The 24,092-nt window shown below is 46.7% G+C and overlaps 1 protein-coding gene across 3 annotated transcripts in view; it reads right to left on the bottom strand.

Moving 5' to 3' along the window:
• Positions 1-23,744, bottom strand: part of Ebf2 (EBF transcription factor 2) — a 199,014-nt gene extending 175,270 nt beyond the window's left edge. Inside the window, exons 1-7 of one of the 3 annotated variants that reach the window (NM_001431586.1) lie at positions 23,063-23,744; positions 21,736-22,168; positions 19,389-19,545; positions 18,378-18,441; positions 18,065-18,120; positions 17,598-17,671; positions 10,449-10,517 (exon numbers count right to left, since the gene is read on the bottom strand). In NM_001431586.1, coding sequence (NP_001418515.1) covers positions 10,449-10,517; positions 17,598-17,671; positions 18,065-18,120; positions 18,378-18,441; positions 19,389-19,545; positions 21,736-21,866 — 551 coding nt within the window. In that variant the 5' untranslated portion in view covers positions 21,867-22,168; positions 23,063-23,744. Of the gene's footprint in view, positions 1-10,448; positions 10,518-17,597; positions 17,672-18,064; positions 18,121-18,377; positions 18,442-19,388; positions 19,546-21,735; positions 22,415-23,062 lie in introns of those variants that run through there. The other 2 variants (NM_001108383.1, NM_001431585.1) reach the window with 2 other exon arrangements.
• Between the last annotated feature and the right edge of the window lie 348 nt (positions 23,745-24,092).

Raw genomic sequence — 24,092 nt, 5'->3', positions numbered from 1 at the left:
TGCCAGATGGTATAGCAGCAGCACTTTGTAAGGGATCGAAGCTTCTGGGTGAACAAAGGGGGGAGGGGGCAGCGCATATTCATGGGGACAAGTGGCAACATCAGCATTAGAGTGGGAAGGGGAAGGAAGTGGGATATAGAGAGGCAAGAAGATGAACTTTCCTGAGGTGATTGACACAGGTGACAGGGAAGAGCTGACTTTCTTTTTTTTTTTTTTTTTTTTTTTTTTTTTTTTTTTTTCGGAGCTGGGGACCGAACCCAGGGCCTTGTGCTTGCTAGGCAAGCGCTCTACCACTGAGCTAAATCCCCAACCCCCAAGAGCTGACTTTCTAATGGGAAGTCCCCTTTCATCTGCCATTTTCTAATCCACTCATCTATTCTCCAAGTTCTTTCTTTAAAATGCTACTTTGAACTTACAACTGTAGTTTTTGTGTCCTTTGTGTCGCCTGTTGTCAATAAAATATTGGCCCAATGCTTTCATGGGCCAAGTCCCTCAAAAAATCTGATCTTAAATAATCTTCAAACCTCCTTCCCTTCACAATGCCCAGGCACTTCTAAACTCACCAGTAGATTCAGGAAATATGTTCCTTCCCACGATTCCTTCTCTCACACTCAGCCCTTCCAGAGGTCCTTCAGCCCCAGGTCTGCCAATATAACCTTCACCACACCCACCTCTGCGGAATGGCCTCTGCTCTTCACATGCCCTGGAGGTTTCCACCTCTGTCTCCTGTGTGCCTCTGCATTTGTCTTTCTGCCTAAACAATAAAGTCTTGAAGGAAGATCTTTGTTTCTGGTCAGTCTTACTCCTTGGGGCACAAAGCAAAGTTCATGACATAATAGGCCCTTAGCAAGCACTTCCTGAACAGATGCAGATTCACTCTGCTTTATAACCTCATGCATCTATTCTTGGAAATTTTTTTCTTGTCTATCAACCACTGGAGCTAAGATTGCTAGGCCATTGTCAACTGATTACAGTTATAGGAAAGTCCCTCTGTGAACTGGCAAACCCCTCAAGGGTTAGCAGTGAAAAATCACCCTGCCAGTTAACATCGACTGAATGCCCCTGACATCCAAACATATCAGCAAAAACATATCAGGAGAAACGGGATGGTTGCTGTGGCTTTTTTTTTAATTGTATTTATTTTTGTTTTATGTATATGTTTGTTTTCCTATGGGTATGCCTATGATCTAAATGCATATTTGATATCTACAGAGGTCAGAAGAGGGCATGGGATCCCCTGGAATTAGAGCTACCAATGGTTATGAACCACAATGTGCACACTGGAAACCAAACCTGGAGCAAGAAGTATTTTTAATCACTGAGCTATCTCTACCACCCCTTGCTTAAAAAAAAAAAAAAAAAAAAAAAAAAACTATTCAGGACTGCGGGAACCAAGAACTTTCCTAGCATGTGTGGGCACCCTAGATACAACCCCTAACCCCATCTCTAGCACGCACACACACACATACACACACGCACATGCACACACACACACACACACACACACACTGTATCATGTACACCGACCGGTAATTTAATGTATTTAATACAACTCAAAGGGAGAGGCGGTTTCACAAACAAATGTCTTGACAATCCTGCACTTTAGCCTTAAATGACATATGGCACCAAAATAAGACCATGCAGGGAAAGGCAAACATGAGAAGGGATAAGAAATAGTCTCTATGCATCCAGCCACAATGAGACAAGTGAAAAGACCTTGGTTATTGAAACCGATTGCTCTGAGGACGCAGAATCTGAATCAGGTCCTGACAACAGGATAGGATTTGGATTTGGAAAAAACTAATCTACCACAAACCTAGGGTGGACAGTCTAGGAGGAAACAGACTATCAAAAGAAGAGCACAGATGCTTCAGACTGGTACCCTAGTGCCGGGAGTCATGGAGCAAGAAATGACCAATGACCTGCTGTCTACTGATTGATAAGTACTGTTCACTTTGTGCATATTTAGTTGTTCATGGACCCAAAACCACCTTCTGAATAGTAGGAAGAGATTTTATTGGGGGGGGTGTTTTGTTTTTGAGCTTTGTGTAACCCAGGCTAGCCCTGAACTTACTATACAGCCAAAACATAACCTTGAATTTCTAACCCTCCTGCGTTCACCTCCCAAGTGCTGATGGTAAGTGTGTGCTACCACACCCTATCTTATATCTTGCTGAGGGTTGAGCCCAGGGCCTCCTGCATGCTAGGCAAGCACTCCACCAACCAAGTGATAGCCCAGGAACCACTTCCTAGAAGAAAGGTTTGTTTTGTTTCGTCTTCCTCGGTTTAATCATCCCCTAGGGAAGTTCCTTGACACAGGATAACAGTCTTTCTACATCACAGGTGGCAGGGCCACCTTTCCTGAGTGACCCCTTTCCTAACTGTAGCTCTCCAAAAGGGTCGAGAAAATAGCAGAAGTTTCCTTAGGAAACAACAGAAAAAACATAAAAGAATGAACAATTCAATAGATAATTGATGTTTTTATTTTAAAACAAAAAACAAAAAAAACCTAAACCTTCCCGAGTGGGTGGGTAGAGAGGTGGAGTTTTCACACACATACACACACACAAATGTACAAACACATACTCAAACACACACACACACACACACACACACACACACACACACACACACACACATGCAAGTAGCCCAAGACCAGGCTTTTGTGGCCTCTTAACAGTATTAGCTAGGTGCCCCGACTCCGGAGACGGGCGTCTTCCCAGAGGTCAGCAGCTTTAAGCATCACTGATGAGCACAGACTGTCACATCTGGAACTTACTTCTGGGCTTACAGTTACAAGCAGAGTAATTAGACTCCTAATCTGATGCAGCTCTTTTTACAAAGAGGGAAACTGAGGCTGAGAGGTGGCCCGTGGCCTCTGTAACATTACACAGATGATTAGTAGGTGAGAAGGTGCCCAGATCCTGATCTGGATGGCAACAGTGAGGGCTGACACAGCCCCAAGTCTATCTCACAGGTGAATGTGACTTATGCAATCTCAGCTAACACGTTGCAGAGGCCAGCAATTCCTGCCAGCATCCCTGCTTCCTGCTCCACTGCTCCCATCAGGGGTCCTTACTTGTCATGCTCCCAAGTCTCCCTGCTTTCAAAGGCTCTGAATTCTGGACGTTTCCCCCTCCACAGTACCAAACTGCTTTAACTCTCTAACTACATGAGGGAGTAAAATCTGATTTTCCTGCTGAAACTCATGACCTTAACCAAGTGACCCACAACTTCTTGAGACTGATCTACACCCCCATACATATAGTTGAGTTTTTTAAAGCAACTACTGGAGCTACTTAATTACCACAAGTTGGTTAGCATAATGACCAGCACACAATGAGTACCAATTAAATATTAGCGAAACATTAGTTGTTGGAGGAAAGTGACTGTAAGCTATCTGACTTGCCCTTTTCTGGGGAAAAGGAGAGAGTGGTCACAGCCTGAACACTGGCCTCAGTGGCTTTGCAGGGCTCAAGTCCAAGGGTGACCTGAGTGCAGTCTCTGGAATAAAAGGGCAAGCAAGGACTATACCACAAACCGGGAACACAGATGGATGGGATTAAATCTATTCATTTGATAAGGCACAGAGCTCCCTGTCCATCCAGGATGGACATTATCTTGAACACACAAAGCAAAAACACTTAGGACTTCCACCCCACAGTGACTCTCTGCATGCTTCTATCCCTTAAGAAGCTCCACATTGTGAGTGACACACTCATGAGAGGGGAAAGACAATAGCCAAGGAAAGGGCATCTAAGCTGTGATTCTCAGGAGGAAGGTAGACTAGTAGTCTACAGGGCAGTCAGAGATGGGAAGAAGTTATTCTAGGAGCTGGAGGAAGGATGGACATAACAGACAGAAGACTGGCATAAGGATAACGGCCCCTGGTAAGAATGCCTACCGAGATGACAGCTGGAAATGAAGAAAACTTTATTTAAACGGGGACGGTGGAAACGTCTCAGTCAATTAAGGACTTGCTATGAAGGCCTGAGGACCTGTGTGCAGATCCCCAAAATCCATGTAAAAAGCCACACAGAAGGCAGCATGTGCCCATAAACTCAGCACTAAGGAGGCAAAGACAGGAGGAGCACTAGAGCTTGCTGGTCAACCAATCCAGCTGATCAGTGAGTTCCAGACCGGTGAGAAGGCTTATCTCAAAAATCAAGGTAGAAAGAAGCAAAGGAAGATACTGGCTTTCAACTTCTGGTCTCCACATGCATGTACACTCATACCACACACTCACACACACACACACACACATCCTGCAACGTGGCAATGCCTTGAAGATACTATGCTAAGTGAAACAAGCCAGTCACAGAAGAGCAGAGATGCACAAGTCCATTATATAGGATTCAGGAGGTACCAGAAGCTTTGACTAGGAAGGAATAGAGAGTTGTTTAATAGGTACAGCGTTCTACTTTCAAAAGACTAGACACTGTTCTACGGATGGATAGCAGAGACAGCTATCCATGACATATGTCACATGACAATGTGCCAGACTAAACTGCAAGCTTCATCATGGTCAAGATGGTAAATTTCATGTTACATATATTTTACTATGGTTTAAACAAACATACCAAAAGAAAAAAGGCTTTGAAGAAGAGAAAGCGTCTCAAAAAGTCTTTGTGGGCAGTTGAACTCTAGATGCTGTTTGAAGAAACTTTCTGAATCACAGCCATTCTGATGCTCATTTGGCTTCTTGAAAAAGAAAACTATATAAAAACACATCAATATTTGGAAGGATACTCCTGAGCAGGGGTGGGGTAAATCCTTCATGTTGTCCTCTGACCACCACACATGTATTGAAGCAAGTGCATACTCACACGATCGATCAATATTGTAAGAATTCAAAAAGGAGTCTGTCCTCTGTATCTGCCCAAGTGTTCATGGGGAAGGATGGAATTACAAATGTGTCTACCCAGCCCATGTACCCCAGGAAAGCTTTGAAGACAGACCAATGCAAAGTCATAAATTTATTGAAAACATTATAAGGTTTTTTTATTTTGTTTTGTTGGGTTTTCTGTGGTGTATGTGTGTGCACACATGTGTATGTGTTTATATATGTGTATATATGTGTTAGAGAGAAAGAGAGAGAGTTGCAAAGTTCCTGAGTGTGAACTGCTTTGCAGATAAAATGCTAAAAGGTGAAGGCCACACCAATCCAATTATGTGCTTGTCCCTAAAACTTTCTTCCTGTGAACAAACTATGAGGTTTTATCCAACCCCAGGGCTGAGTTAGAGCTTCCCTCAGAACCACAAAATAGAAACTATTTCTATTTACCAGACAGGTCTTCGCAACCAAAAGAAGCCGAGGACCACAGAGGGAATTGTGTCATTGTTACTGATTGAACACAAAACACTTGGCTACCAGATGGTGGCGCTGTTTTGAATGTCTGTCTCACGGGGCCTAGCTGGCTACAGGGTTAAGGGATACAGCTCTGCCCACCTCCAGCTGAAGACTCTCTGCTTCCTGGTCCAGGCCATTTACTAAGCAACTTCTGCTGGCTCCTGCTGCTACAACACTGACCCGTTCCCCTCCTTCTCCACCTTGTTGGACCTCCTCCAACCCCTCATCAAAACAGAGCTCTATCAGGTCAGCAACATAAAATAAGTAATATATCTGTCATGTTTTATATTTTCCCAGAGAAGAACTTTGCATTTTTGTACTAAAAAGTGGGGCCCTCCCTTCACGTGACTTTTCAGTGGTTTTGCAAATGCTTGTAAGTTCTTCTGGCCTGGGTATTAACCTAGCTTTTTGGAAGAAGGTGTGGTTACCCAAAACTTCACAAAAGCATGCTGAAGATACAACTAAGAATAAGAAAATAGATCCAGGCGGTGGTGGCACATACCTTTAACTCCAGCACTCGGGAGGCAAGGGCTGGTGGAGCTATGAGTTCAAGGCCAGCCTGGTCTACAGAGTGAGTTCCAGGACAACCAGGGCTACAGAGAGAAACCCTGACCTGAAAGGGGCTGGAGAGACAGCTGAGTAGTTAAATGAACTAACTGCCCTTCCAGAGGACACAGGTTTGATTTCCAGTACCCATAGTGTCTGACAAATATCTCTAACTCCAGTTCCAGTGGGGTCAGCACCCTCTTCTGACCTCTGAGACATTGTACCCACATAGTACCCAGACATACATATAGACAAAACATTCATGAAAATACAATAAAAAACAAATCTCATATATATACACACACGTGCATGCTCACACACACATACACACACATATGCACACACACATATGCACACACACATATGCACACACACACACAAAATAGGTGTATGTTCCTAAAGCAATCAAGGTAGGGAACCAGTTAGCAGGATACAACTCTTAAGTTTGGGGCTAAGTCTTGGAAACAGAAACTAAGTCTCCCCTACTGTGGAATCTAGCCATCAATTAAGGGGCCACACGATGTTGAACACCACCTTTTGAATTCAGAGCAGCCTGTTGGAAACTGAGCATTGCTGAAATGTGATCACAAGTGCTCCTTGGGAAACACAGTCATCTGGTAGCAGCCCAGAATCTCTTGTGTAGGAATGCTCTTTGCCTGATCCTGACCAAAGACTCTAATTGCCCATTGCTGATGTGGAGGCCATGTCTAAGATGACTTTTTCTGCCTCCCATTCCATTATCTCTCTTTGATTCATAGAAGGAAAGCATTGATGCACCTGGATCCTTTCACTGCAGTGCTGCAGTCACCAAGGCAATACATACATGTATTACATGCATGCATACATACATACATACATACATACATACATGAATATAAAAGAGATCCTTGAAAAGGGATGGAAAGTTAAAGAATCATGCTTGTGCCTCCCTCTCCCATGAACACTCACAAATCCAAGGAAGTAAGTTGTCTTCCCTTGGGCTGGAGTGGATGGAGTGGGGATGTGCCTGCACGGTGAGGATGCTCAAAGAGAGACGTGTAAATTAACTGCATCTGGTGAGGCTGGGCGTGAAGGGTGAGATAATTAGCTGGTAGTATAGGAGCAAGGGCAAAGGAGAGACCTCTACGTTTACTCAGAGGAAAGCTGAAATCGACTGCTTTGCACCCGTTTGGTGCTCCACAAGGGAATGCAACACCTTTACACTGGCAGGCGTCGAACCCAAAGACCATATGTACAGGCTAACCAAACCGCTGGACGATACAAGCTACACCTTACCACCCAACAAATGGGGGCCTGACTGCATGCCTTCTCACTTCTTAAAATGAAGGCAAGACCTTAAAATGGAGGTTATGCCCAAGAGACATTTAGAACAGCAAGATTAGGCTCTGGTGAGGAAGCCATGTCTTCAGAAAAGGACTCTACAATAAGGAAGGCACACAGATACTATGGTCATAATAACGTCAGTTCTCTAAGGCCTGGCGTTAGACAATCTTATATTACTGTTCTGTGTGTATTTGCATGTGTACATGGGCAGTGCTTTGGAAGTAACACGTATTTCAGGTGACTCGGAGACTTCCCTGGACTGTTTCGATGTATATACAATGGTTAAAACAAATGCCACTGTCACATTAAACTTGTAAGGACACAATTTCGACCATCTTAGAAAAATGTAAAGCATTTTAACATAGCCCATGAAGACATCTAATATGAAACTCTCTTGTTTCCATAGAAGAAAGAAAGAATGTTGCCTTCTGGGAACTGCGGAGATAGCTAAGTGGTTAAGAACTTAAACTGGGGGTTGGGGATTTAGCTCAGTGGTAGAGCGCTTGCCTAGCAAGCACAAGGCCCTGGGTTCGGTCCCCAGCTCCGGAAAAAAAGGAAAAAAAAAAAAAAAGAACTTAAACTGCTCTCTAGGAGGACCAGAGTTCAGTTCCTAGGATTCACCTCTAGCCACCCCAACGTCCCCTCCTGGCCTTGACTGGAACGCACTCCTGTGTACAAACCCCCACACAGACGAGTACATACCATTTTTTAAAGACTGCTTTCTTTGTTACTGTTTGTTTGTTTTGTTTTGTTTTTCCGGTCAGAGTTTCTCTGTGTAGCTTTGGAAGTCTTGAAACTCTTTGTAGCCCCAGCTGCCTCAAACTGACATATATTCTCCTGCCTCTGCCTCCTGAGTGCTGGGCTTAAAGACATGCAGCAACCTCCCCTCCCAGTTCTTTGGCGCTTTTTACCATGTACTTCTGAGAGCACATCTAGCTTTATGCATGAATGCATTTCACTAGCAGCATTTAAAGTAAAAGCTCAATGGGATGTGTGCTTGAAGATGCAAGGGTCCTTTAGCATTTACTCTTTGCAAGCATTTGTAAAACTGGTCTATGGTGTATTCATTCCGAGAAGAGATATGACAGTCACGAAACCAGATAACCGTCTTGAAAGAGGGACTGGAGTTAGTGAGAAAGACTATATGAGAGCTGGGCAAAGTCGGGGGAGTGCTTACAGCACATGTCTGAGAACTCTTGTTTGGATCCCTAGAACCCACATAAAAGCCAGACTCAGTAGCACGAGTGTCTATGAAACTGGCGCCCCCTGCAGGGGGATGGGAGGATGAAACAGGACACTGCCCAGACACTGGTGGGCCAGCTAGCTTAGGGAAAGTAGCAGTGGATAAGCAAAGACCCTACCATGAACAAGGTGGAAATCAACGACCAATATTTGAAGTCGTTCTCTGAACTTCACCACAAGCACTGTGGCAGCACACTCACAGACATGAACACACATAAACACACACACAAACACACACACACACACACACACACACACACACACACACACACACACACCACCAAGACTAGATGAAGATCAGTGAGCTTGTGTACACAGTTCAAAGGGCAAGACTTGTATCTAGTCACTTGCATACGCTTCCAGTTCCCAGAAGACCCCAAAGGCAGTGTGAGAAGGGCAGAGGTGATATTCTGTGTGGTCAGCAGGCCCTGTGCACTTGTTAGAACAGAGAGCATGCTGGGAGAATGCAAGTGTTGAATTGAAAGGAGCATGAACCTGACAGCAACTTCTACTGTACTCTGGTGCCAATTCTGCTACACCAACTGTGCACATGATGTCACCACTCTGGGGCTCCGTTTCTTTGTTTTGTTTTGTATTGTATTTTTAATCTATAAAATGAGAAAGATGAATGGCCCTGGAAAATTCTCCCAGTGGTATATACATACATACATGTGTGTGTGTGTGTGTGTGTGTGTATGATTTTTATAAATACCAGAGAAACTTCAAACATCCCCCTCTAAATTGCCATACACATCCCACGAACACTTTCCACTGTTCAGTACCCTGTTCAAAGCATCTCCATCATCTCCTGCATCATCCTACAGAGGCAGGCAGCACCCCCCTGGCAGCCATCACTTTACTATGGATGAACAGTGATGCTGAGTGCTTTGGCCAAGGTCAAGAGCTAGGACAGGCTCAAAAGTCCAGCCTCCCAAGTCCCTATGGCTGTGCTATACTCTCCGTGCAGAGAGGGAACTGACTTTCCTGGGAAGCGTGCCAGAGGTCCCATCCTCCCCACTGAGACTGTACTGAATATTAGAATAACAACTTTGGAGACGGAGGTCTCTCCAAACCATTTCAGGACCTGGCTAGAAACCTGAAAACCCACAGAAAGAAGCAACAGGGAATTCTTCCTGTTTTTTAACGAAAGAGAAAAAATTAGGGATGGGAATATGGGGTTTCTTTAAAAATTACATGATTGCTGGAAGTTAATTTGGTATTTCTTCGTAGGTTTGTAAGTTCTGTTTCCAATCACAAAAACAGACAGCTGAGGATGCCTAAATCACATTTCAGTGAATTAGCAGCCTGTCCCAGAGAATCTATCTCACTCTGAACATAGCAAAGAACCCAGACTATGGTCCTGTGTGGCAGGAAGGACTCTTCCTCAGTACAAGAGCGAATTTGTCAGGAGCCCATACATGGTTACCTGAGATGACAGACTTCAAGTCCAGCAAAAGCCACAAAACATGGTTTAAAAAAAAAAATGTCCATTGAGTTTGGGGTATACCGATTCCTCCAGAGAAAGGATTGACCAAACCCTGCCAGAGAGGGGCAGGGGTTGGACAAAGGCCTCACCATCCTCTGTCATTCATATACATTATAAGGCCAAAGTTAGTTGACAAACAAATAACTGCCAGTAATTTAAAGGTACACCTTCTGAAAGGAAGGTCCCAGCATAGGTCTATACCCCAGCACTTGGGAGGCTGAGGCACCAAGAGCACACACATTTAAGTATAACCTGTGCTGTAAAACAAAGCCACATCTTAAAACACCAAAGATTAAATAAAAGTACGGATAAAGAAAAATAAAGGGAAGATCCTGATTTCTTTCCAGAGAAGTCGCCAACATGAGGAAATCCTGGCTGCAGGACCTTCATGCCTTGTAGAAAATACAAAGCCAAACATTCAGCAAAGTCCCTCAGGATCAGTCCTCAGAGTTGAGACTCACGGAGGAAAGAAACTAAAGAGCAGAAATCGCATTCCCCTACCTGTCGATGATGACGGGGTCTGACGGGGTCTCATTCCGGTTCCCACAGCTCTTTTTCTCGCAGCATCGGCTACAGGGTGCGAAGGAATCAAAACGATGAGAGAAATTGTGTCAAACTGAAGAGGTTCAATAAACATACAGCATAAGAACACCCTGAAATGGCCAAGCGTAGCCTCAGTTCTTTAAGATGCACCACAGCTAACTTTGCAACAATGTTCTATTTCTTTTTCAAACGCTGAATCTGAAGCCATGAAACTCACTCAGATTCTCTGCTCTAGAAGGGAGCAGAGCTCAGCTTTCCCAAGAGCCAGGTCTGTAACTTAACCACGGCTGTATGAGGAGATCTATGAAAGTGTATTTCAGGTCTTTGTATCCCAATAAATATTTAAAGAAAGAAAGAGTGCAAGAATGTATAAAATAGACCAAAAGTAACTGACTGGGTCATAGTAAACCTTATTGGCCTGCCAGCTTTCTCTGGAGAACTGGGTGTCCTTTCTAAGCATTTATTTATCCACTCATTCTTGTCATTCTCCAAAGATAAAGACAACAAGAATTTATACATTTTTAAATGTATAAATTTTATACATTTTAAAATAAAATGGATATTACAAATTTTATACATTATAAAGTTTATACATTTTATAAAAATGAACATATTAAAAAAAGAATGTTATATGTTTTAAAATAGGAAGGAAATAAAACACAGAGTTGGAGAAGAGTAGCTAACAATTTTGTCAGAGCAGAAATAGGACTTGAATGTATCCAAGTCCCAGTCCTAAAGTCTTTGCCTCCCTAAGTGTCCCCCTCTGTAAAGTACAGGGAGCCTGGTAGACAGACAGACAAATGTTGAGGAAAGGAGAAACAGAAGGGAGGAGGGATGGAGAGTGAGAGAGGGTCCCCGCAGCAACTACAACAATGAGAACAGACTCCAAATGGCCTGAGGAAGCAACACACCAGCCCAAAAGACAAACGTGAGAAGGGCCAACACAGTACACAAATCCCCGGCTGCTGCTCATCCAACCACAGACTCTGCAAGGCTCACTCTCAAGTATGGTTGACTGAGCTTGTAGCCATGGCATCCATAGCTCATAAGAAAAGCATGACCCTCCCTACAAGTTGGAGCTATCTAATACATGGGCCACTGTGTGGTTGCTGGGAATTGAACTCGGGAGCTCTGGAAGAGTAGCCAGTGCTCTTAACTGCTGAGCTATCTCTCCAGCTCCAGAGCTGTCTAATACACATTTGTAATAACCGTCTGCTGTGAGTGCTGCCATGACGCCACTCCTCTGCAGTTCAGACCTAGGGCACCACCACTGAGAACCTGCTGGACCAGGAATAAGAGACATCTGACATCTAACCCATCACTAACTACATGGACTCAGTCCATTATCCTCAATCCCTCTGAGTTTTGCTTCCTTTCTCCAGAAAGTGTTTGGGTGGTTATCTCTAGAGAGGCTTCTAGGTTTAAGTTGATGAGGGTGAAGTAATGAGAGGTCATGCAAATTATAATAGTACAAAGAGGAAACAGGAAGGAGACCCACGTGGCAACAAGGGACCCCAAAACCTGCCCCAGCCCAGGCAGGGTTCTGCTCAGTGACCCTCTGCAGCCCATTCACCTTCAGATGCTCCTCAGGATTGAATACATACAAACAGAAGAAAAGGTGGGAGAGAGGGCTCAGCAGTTAAAAGCACCGTCCGCTCTTCTAGAGGACCCAACACCACACTGATTCCCAGCACCACATGGTGGCTCACAGCATCCATAACTTCCACTACAGCAGATCCAATGCCTTTTCACAGTCACCTAGGGCACTAGGCATGCATATCGCATACAGACATATGTAGAAACAAAACACGGGGAGAAAAAGAATTTGTTTGGCTTTGTTTCTCAAGACAGGGTTTTTCCAAGACAGCACTGCCTGCCCTAGACTTTGTTCTGTAGACCAGACTGGCCTCAAACTCACAAAGATCGGCCTGGTTCTGCCTCCCAAGTGCTGGATTAAAGGTGTGCATCACCTTTATTTTTTAAGATTTTATTCATTCAACTTCATCCATACAAGTGTTTTGTCTGCATGTATGTGTACCACATGTGTGCCTAGTGTTTAGAGTCCCCTGGAACTGAAATTACAGGTCATTATGAGCTTCTTCTACATGGGTGCTAGGAACTGGACCTGGGTCTGAACTGCTGAGCCATGTCTCCAGCCACCTCTCCCCACCCCCACACTCAGGCCACCTTTTTTCTTTTCTTTTCTTGTTTTAAGGAACTTTTGAAACCTCTCTCCCCAGAGATATGCAGATTAATCAGAGGGCAACCTCACCACCCTCAAAGTGTGAAAGACGCTTGAGAGACAATGACATCTACCCATCAAGTGATCATGGCACAGCTCTAAGACATACACCAAATTGTAAATACTAAAAATTATCTTAACTCTTCTTTACCACTGGGACTTTCTGAAATAATATCTGACCTTTAAAATTATATTAGGCCTTAACTTTTAAAATTTCAATTCATCCCAATGTTAACGCCCATTAAAAAAAAATAATAATAATCCCAGCCATCTCTACTCCAGCCTCCCAAAGCCCCTGTATTCCCTGCAAACTCCCAATCCACTGTGTTGCCAGCTCCCACCTTTCCTGTATCTAGAGTAGACTTTCTGTCAAAGAAAGACTTCAGCTGGTCAGGCAAAATGACTTTGGCCAGCACCATACTTTCAAACACCGCCCCCACAATAGCCACCCAAAGACCTCCAAAGCTAGACTGTCCTTTGACATCAGCAGCTTGTCGGCCTAGTCCCAACAATATGTGCAGCGCTGGTACAATTTAATTACAATCACACATGCCCTTAGAATGTACTGGTTTGTTTAGCTTGGGGAGGCATGATTCTGAGGAGGCCGTAAGTTTGCAAAATTGCTCAGCTGAATACAGCTGCTTTCCATGGGGGGTGGGGTGGAGAGAGAGATGGAAAGCACCTTGTGCCAGGGTGCCAGGGTAATGTGAGGGAGTCAGGCAGGGAAGGAAAAATGCAGAGAAACTGAGCCTTAATTTCCAATAGGAAGCTATTAAAGTATCCCCTCAACATCAACACAGCAGAGAAAAGATATGGAGACATTCACTGAGGTACTAAACTTCCATAATAAAAATATAAACACAACAGAAACCGATTATATTGCCCCATTTGAGTGCTCCTTAAAATTTCTCAGGGTCTCTCAGTTAAAATAAATCCCTTTTCCAGTTTTTGTTTTGTTTGGTCTTGTAGGAAGTTCTCATTAACAAGCTCTAGTTGTGTCTAATTTGATTCTTAAGCAGCAGTCGGTCTTAGCATCCCTAACAACCAAGAGAAACAATAAACCCAAGACACATAGAAACCCACAGTCCACCGACACTATGGGTAGCTGGCACTCAGGAACTGGATTACGCGGGTGACATTATCGCTTTTTACTCCCTTTTCTTCCCTCTCTGGACAAGGCCTGAACAACTGACTCGGGTTTACCTCCATTAGTTTAAAAGCTCTTAGGGTTATACACCAACAGACAGGTTCCTCAGTCTGAAGTTCCCGAGAAGAAATTTTTCGTTTGGTTTGGTTTGGCTTTTTAAGAAATGTTTTCTCGGTGTAGCCCTAGCTGTCTTGGAGCTCACTCTGCAGACCAGGCTGGCCTTGAGCTTACAGAAATCTGCCTGCCTCTGCCTTCCCAGTACTGGCCTGGGGTTAAAGGGTCTAACTGGCAATGACTATAAAAGGGGGATGGATGGCTACAGGAGAGAGAGAGAGAGAGAGAGAGAGAGAGAGAGAGAGAGAGAGAGAGAGAGAGAGAGAGAGGGAGAGAGATTGTAGAGTTTCTTTTGCTCAACCTGTGAAAGTGAAAGTCATCTCTCTCAGTCCCTGTCTGATTAGGTTTGGTTTGGTTTATCCTACAATTTATTTGGGGTATCTTCTGCTTGAAACACTCTCAGGTTGCCCACAAGGCTTCTCCTTCTCATGGAATCTTTGAAGAGCAAAAAAGAAAGACAAAGACAAGCTGGGGTTGGGGGGATTGGGTCTGAGAAATTTTTATCACAATTCTGATTCTTACCTGAAAAAAAACATTTTTTTTTCAGGAAAGAAGGAAAAATGAGAGAAAGACAAATGAAAAGATGGCTGGGGAAGGAAATAAAAAAAAAAAAGCACCGGTCTCAGTCTGAGGATGTCTAGTCAGCCAAACTCCAGCCTAAGATAAGCTAATGTGTCCTTTTCCCTTCCAAACTTGTTTTTAAAATTCAACCCTCAACTTTCAAAAATCTGTCTCTAATTTCAAACTCAAATAAGCTCACAGCATGGTGGCTTTTGTTTTGTTTTCTTCTCCCCAACTCCTCCCTGCGATTGCATAACAAAAGTGTCTAAATTCACACCATCTGGCCCGATAAAGACACTGGCCCCACTGCCCGGCTGGCCCATCTGATTAGGGCCCTGTCTAGCCTTCGCCTTGTGGCGAAAAGTCACAGCTGTGGGGTTTGCTCACGCTCAATACAACTCTGTTATTAGCCAGCTGTAGGCCTAGAGACGACTTCTGTTCAAATTATAATATCTTTTAACCCTCTGAGCATTGAGGGCACAGGGGTGGCAGGCAGCAACATAACACCTAGATATCTCTTTGCTAATAATTGGCAAAATGAACTAACGCAGCAAAGAGGGGATCAGAGATCACTGGGGAAGTGGGAAAAAAATTATTCCTAAAGAGATGAATTTCACCCCTTTGTTTTGTCACACACACAGACACACACAGAGACACACACAGAGACATACATGCACACACACACACGCATATATACGCACATGCACAGACACACACATTCACAGATAGACACACACATGCACAGATACACACACACATTCACAGATAGACACACACACACACACACACACACACACACACACACACACACACCACCTTCCCCACCATCAAAGCTAAGAACAATTAATGAATCCAGAATAGCAAACCATTTCCAGAAGTACCCAGGTATGCCAGACAAGACCATGCAATGGAACTATGTGTACTAATTGGTCACTGAAGAACTAGGCACCTCATTCATGCTCGTCACTGACAGCTGTGACCGACTATTCAAATGAAGGAGAAGGAACTTTTCCCCTTCCAGGAAAACCAGCCCTTTTTGACTAGTGAGAAGTTCCCATGTGCCTGCGGACTCACATATCTCTCATCTCCCAACACACACACACACACACACACACACACACACACACACACACACCACACACACACACACATACACATACATACATGCACAGATGTACACACACATTCACAGATATACACACACAGATATACACACGCATGTACAGATATACACACGCATGTACAGATATACACACACACATGCACAGATATACACATGCATGCACAGATACAGACACACATGCAGATATGCACACCTGCACGCACACACTACAGACAGTAACCCATCCAATGGATCATTTATTCACCTCACCTATAATTAGTATTTGTTTAAGAACCTAGTTTAGAAGGAAAGTAAGAGTGTGTCTCCCCAGCTCTCCGCTGCAGAGAAGTTACAGTACATTAAATTTTTATTTTGTGTTACTAATGCGGACTAAACGAGGCTTTAAAATTTGATGCTGCTATTGAAACAGCATAAAATGAGGAGGCTTTGATTAGGCTTAAAAAAAATAAAAATGTCACCCTTAACTACCGCTGCATGCATTTCGTGAGTATTATTTAAAGTGATGGGAAGGCGTCATACACAGTGGACTACTCGGGCCTTTCTTATCTTTTAAGACTGCCTCTCCAAACAAAGATACTTAACAGGTAGTGACAGAAAAAAACGCCTTTTGACTGGCCAACCAAATCAAAGCGCTGTGACTGCATAGTCTAGGTATTACTGACAAGGCCATCTTAGAACACCATTTTTCATTCTCAGCAGACCTGCCTGTCAAGGGCTCTGAGGTAATGGAGGGTCTGCCTGCTGCCCGGGCCCTCCCAGGTTGTGGTACCTCAGTCTCTTTCTAGTGAGGCCACAGCCAGGCCTCCACTTTGCCTCTTGGTGAATTTGCTTTTCTAATACTTGGCCACAACCGAAACTAGCATGTCCGGTTGTTATGACTTCCTACTGGCTGGTTAAGGAGTTGGGGGTGGGCTGTGCCTAAAGAGCAGCCCTACTAAGTTAGGTGTCCAGCTGTTATCCCCAGACTGAGATCCTCTGCTCAGAATGAGAGGAGGGCAGAAGGAAAACTAAGGCTTTTCCTCCAGTCAAACTGTGGAGAGAGGGAGCTGTGTGTGTACAAAACAGACTCTGACGTTTTTCCACTGAAAAGAGCCCTTCCCTGTACCTCCTCTGCATGTGCCCTCCCGTTTATGACGACATTAACACCCCGTGCACTGGACAGCACACACAAGCCACTCTGAAAACATTGGTTGAAAGACTAAATGTGAGACTGAATTCTCTACACCACCATCAGCACCCATTTTTCTTCTGTTTAAGTAGAAGAAAGGGGGCAATGTGCATGGCTCAAAATAGAATGGGCTGGGCAGGTGGGAAAGCCAAGAACTCCAACAGACTGTGCCTTTCACAGTGTGAGCCTCTGAATCCATCTTTCCTGGAACCTCAGATGTCCCAAGCACAGGTTTCTCCCTGGTTTTTGCACCTACTTGTGCCCTGCCCCCTCAACCCCAAAATGATTTCTGCCCCACAACTCCTTCTTGACCTAAGAAATGACGCTGCTGTGAAATCTTGCAGTGGAAGCAGTGACTTTACCAGCAGGGCATGAAAAGCCCAGGCATCTCCCTGGACAGAGGCCTAGGACCTGGGCAGTGCCTGGATATGGACCTCTCAGCCCTCTGGTAGTGCCTAGGGCTCAGCAGGAGCTCCACAAGTGGCACCCTCAGAAATGTACCCTCAGCAGGCAAAGCAGTAACAGAGACTGGTGGAAGCCCCCAGCTCAGCCCCAACCCCAAGACTAGCCTAAGCAGCAGCTGAGATTTCCCTCCCTGTAGAAGAAATTCTGGGAAGACAGGTGGATGGAACCCACCTTCTGCTTTACCTTTCCCAGTCCTGAACCTTAAAGACTAGGAGGGCTTTCTGAGCTCAGGGACAAATCTACCTCCCCAGCTGTCCAGCCAAGCACAAGGAAAAGGTTCTTCTTACCTGCACATCACCTCGTGTGTCAGCAGAACTCTGCACATTTCTGGATTCTTATTCTGTCCCTCATAGGCAATAGGCTGTCAGAAAGGATGGGCAAGGGGGAGACTTTAGAACAGGCACTAAACCAGTTCTCCCTCCTTGGTGGTGAGGAGAGCTCCCTCCTCTCCCGCAGCACAGAGCCAGCGTATTTGCATGGTTAATACTGCCCAAGAAGTTTGCCCCTTCGTCCTTAGAAGCGAACTGAATCTCCAGTAATTGTTTGCTGCGTTCAGCCCCTCATTATCACCTTCCAACACCCAGCATTTCCCCATAGCAGATGAAATAGGGCCACCAGAGCCGGGAGGGGAGGTCCCCCAGAGCAGACTTGAGGTAAAGAGAAGTGTGAATCCTATACTGTAAATCGCAAAAGAGGCAGAAGTCACCAGACAACCCGGGAAGTGGGGGACCAATGGTCTCCCTTCTGGTCTTACCTGTTTTGTGACTGAGTCTATGAGCCTGACATAGAGGTCCTGCTCTGTGCGGACACCTGTGTGGGAGGGGACAGGCAGTTGGCAAGGATGGCAAAGACCCTCTCCCACCCCAGCCCTTTCCCTACCCTGGAGCCTGATTCAGTCAGTCAGTCAAGCCACAGACACTTAGATGGAATTGATATGAAGGGAGACATCCTTCGACTGCCATCCGGGACCAAGGCTCCCCACAGTCCCCACAGGCCTGTGCCTTCTACCTCCCAAGCACAGTAGGAGGTAGCCACAGCAGCTGTCTGCTTGCCCAGAAGCTACTTACCATTGCTGTAAAGGAGCTGTAACTTGTAGTGAGTGCCATTGTTGGTTTTCTCGTTGCCTTGCTCCTGAAAAGACAGACACCCTTCATTCTTGAACTTTTCAGTGTCCCCTCACAACCCCAACCTGAGTCCAGACCCAGGCCAATGGCAAGGAACATCTCCTACCATTGGCCATCTTGGGAAATTTGTCAAGGCCTACAACCACTTGACCTTCACCAGCCCTTGTCTCTCTTAAAAAATCTCATAAGTGTACCCCTGTCTCCAGCCCTGATGCAGGGACCCCAGCACCAATGCTGTCTTTAAGCAGTCCCCATCCAGTCTGTCTGTCCTCGATGAGCTGCTGGACTACTCTACAAAAAAATGGGTAAGCCTGCCTGTCCTTAGAAAAGGCAACATTAGTGTCATTCGGAAAAAAATCTGGAGTGATCACTCCCAGTGCTCAGGGGCTTGGCAACTAGCTACCCCAGGTTCCCCTTTCTTTGCACAGCCAATGGGCTCAGTCCCCGCTGTCGGGGCATATAATGGTTTAGGTAAACAACCCTTCATTTAGGATCAAACATAGCTCTCAAATTAGGGTTTGAGTTCAAGGGAGGCGCTCAGTCACTGATAGAGTGAGCCATGGAAAGCTGGCCACACAAAACTGAATCAACCCACCTATACCCTGCCCTTTTCTCCGCTGCTGAGAGAAAATAATAATTTTTTTAAAGCCTAGAAACGCTGACAGTGGCAGCTTTGGGTATACTTTTAAAACTAGCTCTAAAAAACTTTTTTTCTGAGAGGACAATCGATGGCATGCTGCTATTACTGACCCCAATGCTAGGGCGCACAGCCGCTGTAAGTGCCTGGTTTGGGTAGGGGCCCATTGAAGTGCTCGAAATCCACCGAGTTAGAAGTTGAGGGTGAGATGCCTCAATTTATCATCCCCGATGATGCGAGCGGGAGAGTGTCACAAGTGACAGATGGAATCCTTAGTGCCGGGTTGGTTGGGGGAGTGATTTAAGGGGTCCACTTACTTTGTCATTCTCCACAAAGTCCACGAAGGCTGTGCGCTCAATCTCCACCGGCTGTCCCTGCCTGTCGTAGAGCGCCAGGACAAAATGGAAGAAGTTGGATTTCCTCAAGTTAGAAGGAGGTTGCTTTTCAAAGTGGGCCCGAGACAGGGCAACGCCACTGCACAGAAGTGTGGGGGAGAAAACAAGACAAGGGGGAAAGAGAGAAAGACTGGATGTTATGCAGTTACTAACATACCCAAACGACATTGCAGAAGGGCCAGGAAATCCACTGCCTGGGACCCAAACCCGAAACTTTCAGAGCCTTTATCATTTCTGATTAAGAAACACACTCCCTCAGAGAGGTTGCAATAGACACTTTGCTTCCACTGCCCAGCTATACAGCCGCCCAGAATCCATCGCCAGAAGACTTTTAGTAGAATTGAAAGACCGGGGCTGGGCTGCCGGCAGAAGTCCTAAGAAACGCTGCTAAACCGCAGATGTCTGTCCCCCAAATTCAAAGCTGCGACACAGATTTAAGGGGATAGGGTTCTTTTGCATTTGAACAAGTGACCCCCTTTAACTCATGGCTAATGAATTTCTGGACCTGCTCCACAGACAGCAAGATAAGGAAGCCTGGAGCCCAAGCCTCTGTCCTCACGTTTTGCCTTACTCTACCGAAATTTGCATCCAGGAAAGCGTCACCGCAAAATCAAATCCCTCCAGTCATTGCTGGGGATAGCGGACCAGGCTCAAGGACCTTCATCCCCCAAACCGCTCCAAGTGAAGAAGTCAGAATGTTAAGAGACAATCAGCGTCCTGACCAGAGACCCATCTGATGATCCCGCGCTCAAATGTTCTTTCCAATTCCCTGACTCTGTAAAGCCGGACCCGGAGCCCTCCAGAGCCTTGAATGTGTACACAGGACCTCCCTATATACTTGTCCCTGATTGTGCCACATTTGACTGAAAACCTTGTAGAGTCCAGCGAACTGACATATGGTGAGGACAGCCTGGTGGCGCTGAGGTCTTCTGGATTCTTGTGCTGGGCACGGTCGCAGTCACCTTTTTTGAAAGTGTGTAATTTTGGCTAGACCATCACAGACTTTCTTTTCAAACTTTGATAAAGTACGTTTTATTTTGGACCGGAAGACAGGAGGAAGATGTCATTAAACCCTGCTAAGGAGCGGATCTATGGAGCTACCTTGGTTCCTGTAGCCGGAGCGAGCCCCCAGACCCCCAGAGCCGCGGTCTCCACGAAGTACCATCTGCTTCAGGGACAACTGAGCATTCTGCTCCGGAGGGGTGACAATCGGGGTACTGCAGCTGCCACTTCGGTCATCCGGCTTGCGGCCTTTGCTGCCACTCCTTAAAGGGCAGCCAGTTCGCTCTACCCGGGACACCTGGAGATGTGGCCTATCTGCAAAAGGGGTCATTTCTCAATGTGAAGTCCAGATTTAAGCAGGTTGGTGCAGAGTGCGGAGGGAGAGATGAGAGAGCTGGAAGAAGTTTCTGGGCTCTTGGAAAAGGTAAAGAGCTGCTGCCCCTTGAAGATCTGGACACGAAGGCCACGAATCTCAGTTCAGAAGCGACAGTGGGGAGCGGGACTGGAATGTCTTCTTGGGATGGAACCCAAGTCTTAATCCTTACACCCGAAGATTTGGAAACAAAATCAACTTGAGGATTTGATCTTCTCTGTGGCTCAGGCAACAGATCTCCATTTTCTCCTCTTCGGCGACTACTCCTGTGCTTTGGTCTACCCTCTTTAATTTCTCAGCCCCTTCGGTCTGTTTGGCCCACTCTCCTTCACCCAGGACTCGCTTGCTTGTCCCCTTTCCTAGAGCTCCCGGCTGCCTTGCCTTCCCTGCAGCCGCTCAGGCCTCTCCGGATCCTCTCGCCGCCGCCACCATCTGGCCGCTGGGCTCCCCAAGTCTCCAAGCCATCAGGAAAGATGCTGGAGGAGAGGCGCTCTCAGGCAGCGTGGGGAACCTAGTGACCGGAAAGCCGGCTCTGATGCGGCGCCGGCCGCCAGCTCGGATCTTCGCGCACCGCTCCGCTAGAGTCCAGGAGTAAACGCCGCGGTGTGAGCTTGAACGCTACTTTTAATAAAAAATTTTTTGCCCCCAAAGAATAGACTGTGGGGAAGAAGTAAAGGAGAAACACCCATGACCTCGGTAGTTCAGAAACTCCAGTGTCGACTGCTGAAAAGGGTTCCCCTGGCCGCAGCGACCTGCCCACCCAGGGAGAGTCCCAGTGCCTAGGGCCTGGAAGGACAGACAGGGACAGAGAGAGAGAGAGAGCAGAGGAGAGAGGAACACGGGGAGACAGACACAACCAGAGACTTTCAGAGCACAACGCTCCCGTCTCATTACCTCTGAGCCGCGACATTGGCATCCACCACGCCGACATTCCGGACCCAGGACCTGACCGAATCCATCTCGGCACCCAGCGACTTTTCTTTCAGAACTGGTCCTCTTCCTAGCGTATCTTGAATCCCAAACATTTAAAAAGTCTAGTCCTCTACTGTCGCCTTAAAAGTGACTTTACGACAACACCGTCCCGACTTTCCAGCGCTGCCAGCAAATGGTGTTCTCCAAAGCAATCCGAGAAAAGCGGCAGAGGGCCGAAGTTTGGGGCCCTCCTGGAAAGAAATAGCCAGCCCTTTCCTCCACGCACAATGCAAACTTTGCGTTTTTATCCTCGGTAGCTTCAGATCTGTCGCCTCGGGGCTTCCACTCTAGGTCGCCCGCATCCTTCCAGCTGCAGAGCGTTCTCCAGAAAGTGGCCACAATTTAGAAGCATCACCTGTTCTGGGAAAAACAGGAGGAGATAGATAGCTGCCTGATCTCTCCCCTTCCTCCTTGTCCCCCCTCCCTGCTCCTCCCCACTGTTCCGATATAGAAAAAAAAAATCCCCAACAGGATCAGTTAGTTGTAAGATGGAGGGGAAGACCCGGAGCCGGGAGGAGGCGGTGGTTGAGCAAGCCGCAGAGCCCGGCTGCAGCAGCGCGCGGGCCCCATGAATGGTTACTACAACCCGGGCCGCGGGAGGCGGAGCCGAGGCCCGATAAGGAGCCTCATTTGCATGGACGCCCGGGATTGGCCGGCTCTGGGCAAGCCGGGCGGACGTCCTCCCGCAGCGTTCGCCAAGCTTTGCGGTGCCCGAAGTCCGGGAGGTGAAAGGCTATTGCAAGCCACAAGCCGGGAGTCCCGGCCAGAGCCCCGAGTGTTTAGCCTGCGTGGGAAGGGGGTCCCCAAATCCTGCACTGAAACAAAGTAGCAGGACTCTGAGAATTGGAAACGTGATGGTTCTCTCCGACCGCGGGAGAAAGAAGCCTATGCGGGTTTGCGTCTAGATGCAGGTTTTTGTCGCCTGAGGGGGACCTTACAGATTCATTCCCGGGGTTTGGACCTGTGTGCACGCTTGCCAGCAAACAGAAAATGTGACCACCTGTATTTGTGCTTTTCGCAAACACTCCCCCCAGAGCATCCATCTTCCTGAACCGGTCTACCAAGTCTCATAGAGTTCCAGGGAGACTATCATTTCGTGCGAAGGCCACAAGTGTTAAAAGGAGAGAAGAGAGGAAGGAGTGCAGAGTGTGGACGAATGAGGCTCAAGTGCAGTTTAAATAAATATACTGCGAAGGGGAACTGGTGGAGGAGCTAAGGAAAACAGCCCCGGGAGGGCGGGAGCACGCACCTTTGCAGATGGGAGAGGTTGCTGACAGCGTGGCTGGCTGAGAACTGCGGGTGTAGTTTCAAATCCCCCCTTTTTATCTTCCCTCCCCAATCATTGAAGCCCGGGGAACCCTGCGGAGGAGACACGAGGCGTCTGTGAAGAAGTCCTGGAAACTTTGTCCGCCATGCGCTGTGGTCACGAAGGTTGGTGGTCGGGAAGCAGCGGCTCCACAAAATAGCTGAAACCCTAGACGGCTGGAGGTGCCTATTAAAAAAAAAAATCCTCCTGGCTGGGTGTTATTTTCTCGCTTCTCTTTTTGTATTCTGATCTGCGCGTAGATCTGCTGCTGAAATCTAGAACACCAGAGCGAAAACAGATTTGAAGACAATGAATGCAAATCTGTGCTCAAAGACCATCTGCCGTAGAGGAGACAATCAGCTGCACCGCGGTTCGAGCGGCTGCACCCGAGCCTCCCAGCATCATTACATTCGGGAGACTCTCCTCTCTACTCTGGGCTCTTGTTTGAGTGCCAATTGACTCCTGACCGGACCCCCTAGCTGTAGGTGAGCGCTCACAGAAGAACTACGAGAGTTAGCCGCTAGAGGATACAGCGCCTGCGGTGCAGGTTTGCTAGGCGAGCGAAGGGGAAGCTTGCGCTTTCAGAGACTGCGACTCTCCATAGAAAGGGACCTGTGCACGTCACTTCACCTCAGGGGCAAACTGCGACTACAGACTGCGCAGGCGGGATGGTGCTCCGTGAGATCTGGTCTCTGTCTACAGCTGAGACTGGCTTGCAAGCTGACGGGGACTCGAGTCCTCTTTGCACAGACTGGGGGGGGGGGGCGTGGAGTGGGAGGGGGAAGGAGACTGGAGTCAAGTTGACGGTGTACCTTAACCCCAGACCTTAGCTTGGCCTTCCCAAGTGACTTAAAGGGAGGAGGGGTGGCTTGTGGTACAGTTGGGTATAAGAAAATGGAATGAAAGGAGTAGTTGCATAAGGCAGTTGTCCAACAAAAGAGGGAGGGTGCGGGAGAAACTGGTAGAGATAAGA

This window comes from Rattus norvegicus, chromosome 15, assembly GCF_021556685.1.
Source record: "Rattus norvegicus strain SHRSP/BbbUtx chromosome 15, alternate assembly SHRSP_T2T, whole genome shotgun sequence".
Lineage (NCBI taxonomy): Eukaryota > Metazoa > Chordata > Mammalia > Rodentia > Muridae > Rattus > Rattus norvegicus.
This window is presented reverse-complemented; position numbering and strand designations above follow the sequence as displayed.